At 34.6% G+C, this 5,415-nt stretch overlaps 1 protein-coding gene across 2 annotated transcripts in view; it reads left to right on the top strand.

Annotated features, from left to right (window-relative positions):
- Positions 1-255: 255 nt before the first annotated feature.
- FER (FER tyrosine kinase) overlaps positions 256-5,415 on the top strand; it is a 130,245-nt gene continuing 125,085 nt past the window's right edge. For both annotated transcript variants that reach the window (XM_015826368.1, XM_015826367.1), the window contains exons 1-2: positions 256-353; positions 3,197-3,466. In XM_015826368.1, the coding sequence (XP_015681854.1) occupies positions 3,260-3,466 (207 nt within the window). In that variant the 5' untranslated portion in view covers positions 256-353; positions 3,197-3,259. The remainder of the gene's footprint in view (positions 354-3,196; positions 3,467-5,415) is intronic.

The raw sequence follows: 5,415 nt of genomic DNA, 5'->3' as shown, positions 1-5,415 counted from the left end.
GGGAAAGCCAGATTCACTTAACAGCTGTCTTACTACCTTAACAACTGCAGTGACTCACTTAACAAATGTGGCAAGAAAAAATGGGGCAAAACTCACTTAGCAAATGTTTTGCTTTGCAACATAAATTTTGGACTCAATTGTGGTCGTAAGTCAAGGACTACCTATACTTCATACTATGTATCAGGATCTCATAATATTCAAGACCTGTGACATTGCATGGTTTGTCAACTGGATCATATAACATTTGTTTTGCAGAATTTAATAAAGTAAGAAAATCTGGAAGTGCTAAGCCAGAAACCAGGGGTGTGAACATTGGAAAGGAAAGACTATCAGAACAATACTTTTTATAAAAGGTATGGTATATTTTGCCTTTCTATTATCAATTTTATAGAGAATATGATTTTCATTGAAATTTATAGAATGTTTTGTCTAGGGCATTTACCCACATATGTTTATAAATATGTGACTTCTCCAAAAAACTTTTTAGAATGTGTCATGACTATTTCACAATAAAAAGTAAACTCAAGACAGAAAAACAAGACATTTTTGAAAGTCATAAAAATAGTGGAGTATGTACATACTTAGAACGATCATTTTCTATAAATGTCGGGTGAATGTAAGAAAATACTCGTCAATAAATAAGACATATTTTGTTATTATGACATTGAGTGTGTAACATTTATAACCGTATCATTCCTTATAAATTAATTGCAATTCTGGCATTGTTCTAAATAATATAATGCACTTATAATTCAATTATCACTGTTTCTGTGTTCAACTGTTAGTCAAATAATTACATTTGATACATGTTGTATAGGGTGTGTGCATGTGTATATAATACTCAGAATTGATGGTCTTAAATCAGTAATGACACCTAAGAAGAATGCATCTTTCACAATAATGCCTATCTGAGACCTATTAACTAAAATTGTTCATCAAAATAATATTTGGAACGCTAATCTTTAATTCCTTTTTAATCATTGCAATGCAACAATATAATTTTTATGGATTCAGTACCAAGTTGTTTGGGGCTGACAGGATACTGTTAGAATAGCCATCCAGCACCATGGAATGTATAGTATGGTTTAAACCTTTCTCATAACGAAGTGCTTCTATGCAGTATTTTAGAACTACTCAAAACTCAAACCTATTTCAGAATTTTGCAAAACCCTGAGAACCAGCAGAATTGGAAAGATCAACTTTACAAATAACCACCTTGTCTGAATCAGAAGAATTTTAACCACAGATCTTGCAGTTCCAAGTTCTAATAAAAATGTAGGGAGAAAAGCCACCAAAATGAATTTTATAGATTAGCACAATAAATAGACTGTAGTTTTAATGCAAATAAGTTGCAAGCTTTTGTTTGCATGTAGTTTGGGCTATCTGGCTTCAAATCAGTTATATGCAGTGCTTTTTTTTGTAAAAAAAAAAAAAAAAGGTGCCGGAACTCACACATGTCATACAACCCGCCTTGCCTACCCTACAAGATTCCATCCCAAAAAAGTGCCGGAACTCCATCCTGGGCATTCTATGACAAAAAAAGCCCTGGTTATATGACTTTAATTTTGATCAGCTTTAGGAGCACGGTGGCTCACATGGATAGGGTGCTGGTGTGGAGGTTAGCAAGCCCACGTTCGAGACCTGAATCTGTTGCATAGCGGGGTGAGCTCCCATCATTTGCTCCAGCTCCTTGACGCGGGGACACTAAAAGAGCCCCAGTTGGTGTGCTCCAGGCAACAGTGATGTCGCTGGCTAATCCTTTCAATGTGGAGGCACCTTAAAGTGGGTTTCTGACACGAACGGGATGGAGACTGGCTTTTATGTTGGTTTTGATAACAACATTTCATTTTGTTACGCTATTTTATAAACATGTTAATATGTTATGTTTAATTCATTTTACTGATGGTGGGGGAATTTAGTATTGTAAACTGTCGTGAATTGGTTGTGCAGAGACACAAATCGGATTCTAAGTTGAGAATTTTTCCCACCACCCATTTAGGAGAACCATAGCACTGCACAAAAAGCTTGCTTTTACCGGTAGCTAGTCAGTAGAGAAATCAGAATCAATTCTGTTTATTTTCTAGATCTATAAAGAAATCCAAGCAATTACTGTAAAAGAAGAAACTCTTTCATATAGTTAATTTCATGATATCTTTGCTAAAAATGGTCTTCCAAAAGCTTACAGGCAATTCAAAATATATTTTATTTGTTCAGGTTTGGTTGCTTTCTGGAGCACTTCCTGATGCCATCTTATAACAGTGGTTGGCTTAATATATTACACTAACTCAGAATTGTTTTAGGTAGTTCTCGACTTATGACCACAATGGAATTGTTGTAAGTTGAAGCTTACAACGACTGGGCTTGATTTTGTTAAGCAAATCATGTGGTTGTTAAGTGAATCCAGTATGTTCTATGGGCATTTTTTTGCCAAAAACCAGCAAAAAAATGCCACCAACCAGCAAAAACAGTCACAAATTATGATAACATGACCATGGAACACTGCAACCATCGTAAATGCGAGCAAGTTGTCAAGTGCCCAATATGTGATTATGTGACTACAAGGGGGGGGGGCTGTGGCAGACATAACTTTGAGGATGAGTCATTTTGTCTGTCACAACTTCAAATTATTATTAAGCAACTGTTGTAAGTCAAGGACTACCAGTAATTTGTTAAGCAACAGTTATTTGCCTATCATTTGCATACAGTACTATTTTGCTCTGTTTGCATGATTGCTAAGGAAACTATATTATGTATTAAAATAGCTTGTAAACTAACTACTGAGCCCCCACAATACAAAGATTGTCCACTGTAAAGCCCCTCCAGTCAGATCTGATGATGAAGAAAGAGACTTGATCTTTTATTTCCTGGTTAGTTCACTCTATTGCTTTGTGAATGAAAAAGGGAATGTTTCTCTATTCTCTATAATTGTCCTTAGGTCTTCTTTGGGAATGCTTATGTAACAAAATGCACAGCCAATTTGGTGCTGGACTACAAACAAGGGACTGTGAGTTCTGGGCCTTCCTTAGACATGAAAGCCAGCTGGGTATCTTCAGACAAGTCATTCTCTTTCAATATAAATGTACATACATACATACATACATACATAGATACATACGTATGTACAAACATACATACATGACTGTGTGACCAAACGTGATAATAATAGCCCTTTGTTATTATTTTGTTATGTTTACAGATGTACTGGCAAAAATAATTTTTACTAGTGGCCCTTGATAAATTTAGTGCCTTAAGGAAAAAGATGGGGTTTGGAAATGATCTGAAGTATTCTCATGAAGCTTTGCTAAAACTGCAAGATTGGGAGTTACGGCTATTGGAAACAGTGAAGAAATTTATGGCCATGAGAATAAAAAGTGACAAAGAATACGCATCCACTTTACAGAATCTTTGCAATCAGGTTGATAAAGAGAGTACGTCACAGTTGGATTATGTCAGTAACGTAGCAAAGGTAAGAAAATGTAATTTAATTTAAATTTAAAGTGAGTAAACTTTTAAAATCTGATAATCTACAAATTTACAAACTTTGTGGTAAACACACAGAATAATTTTAAGACTGCAATTTTGAGGATATAATTTCTTGGTTTCTGTTGAGTTCTGTAGACTTCAATAAAGATAATTTGATTGTTTAAACTGTTAAACTGCTTAATGGTTTGGTGTATGTTTTCTGTATGGACTTGATTTGTTTTATGTTTGAGAATTTCTTTGTGGATTTTGGGGATAAATCATATACTTCCATTCTGAATTTTGGCCCTAAAATTTCTGTTTCAAATAGTCCTGGGTTAATGATAGCAATTAGAATATCTGTTGCAAATGAGGCGGATGTAGACATCTGTTTAGCAACAATAATTCCAGCACTCTTGGTTGCCATCATTAAATCACTGCAGTGGTTAAGCAAGGGTAGCGCATTTTGCCATTTATGACTTTCTGCCCAACTTCTCAATTAACTTTGCATTCAAATGCACAGATCACAATCTTGTGATTGTGGGACAACTGGAACTCTGAGGACTAGGTATAAGTACCACTCATTTAGCATTATTATAAGATTGAACAGTCACTGAAGAAGTGTTTGTTAGTGAGGATCCCTTATCTAGTTTAGGTATTCCAGTGGGCCTAATTTAGTACAATTTAAATGTTAGCCTCATAAACAACTTGGCAATACTTGGCAATTTTACTTAACATTATAAAAGTGTTAATTTGCTACATTGCTTTACCTTGAGCCATGCTATTAACATTTTTTTGACATAGATAAATTTATTTTTGTATTCATAGTTACAATAATACTCTTTCATATGTAAAATCACTTGAATTAATATCTAGACTAAAAAATTGCTAGGTATGGAAACTCACCTAACAAATTAACGTATGTGAATGTAGAGGACATGGATGATTGCATGTTCCATTTCCACTCTTTGCATATCAGAATGTATGATGCAACTGTAATTTTTACAGTTTTGACATTTGGAAGTAAAGCTTTTGGTCATGATCTTAATGTGCAAATCTGAGGTAATTGAAATGCATCTAACAAGATAGTCTTTATACAGATAGTCTTTGCTTAACGATGGCAATGAGGACCAGAATTTCTGTTCCTAAGTGATGCAGTTGTAAAATATGACAACATGTGACTGCATTGGGTAGCAACAGCAATCCTTGCATTCCCCATTTCCATTGCTAACCAAGGATCTTGGGTCATTAAGTGAAACCCAGGTGGCTTGCATGCAGGCTGGCAGGAGTAAGTGGCTGCTGCTGGGCGGAGAAGGGTATGCAAATGGTCAGTGAGAATGACAGTTTATTCAGAACCTCTTCTTTTTCTTGTCTCTTTAACTGTTTTGGAGAGTCAATCTTAAAAATGAATTGGAATTTTCAGATTTTACTTATTATTCTTTTTTTTTTTCTTCTTTTTTAAATTTTTTATTGTTTTCAGCATAAAAAAAACACATCACATATACATCACAATTCAAAAGCCACCCCCCACCCCCCACCCGGACTTCACGAACCTAATCCCAGGATACTATTCAACTAAAAGTAAACTAATATTAATATCCCTAACTCCACAAAGTGTTATTCTACATAAGTAGGTGAAATATATATATATATAAAAAAAAATTTTTTTTATCTAAAAACCTAACTTATATTCCACCATTCTATGCTTATTTTGAATATAAACAATCCATCTTCTCCATATTGATAAAAATTGTTCGTTTGAATGATCCTTCAAATAAGCCGAAATCTTTGCCATTTCAGCAAGATGCGAAACCTTCAATCTCCAGTCCTCCATTGTAGGTAAAATTTTACTCTTCCAGTTTTGAGCTATCAACAAACGGGCAGCAGTTAAACAATACAACATCAAATTCGTTTCTTTTACATCCAAATTATGTGTAATACCTAGGAGAAACAACT

This window comes from Protobothrops mucrosquamatus, unplaced genomic scaffold (genome assembly GCF_001527695.2).
Source record: "Protobothrops mucrosquamatus isolate PMUCROS unplaced genomic scaffold, P.Mucros_1.0 scaffold3080, whole genome shotgun sequence".
Lineage (NCBI taxonomy): Eukaryota > Metazoa > Chordata > Lepidosauria > Squamata > Viperidae > Protobothrops > Protobothrops mucrosquamatus.
This window is presented reverse-complemented; position numbering and strand designations above follow the sequence as displayed.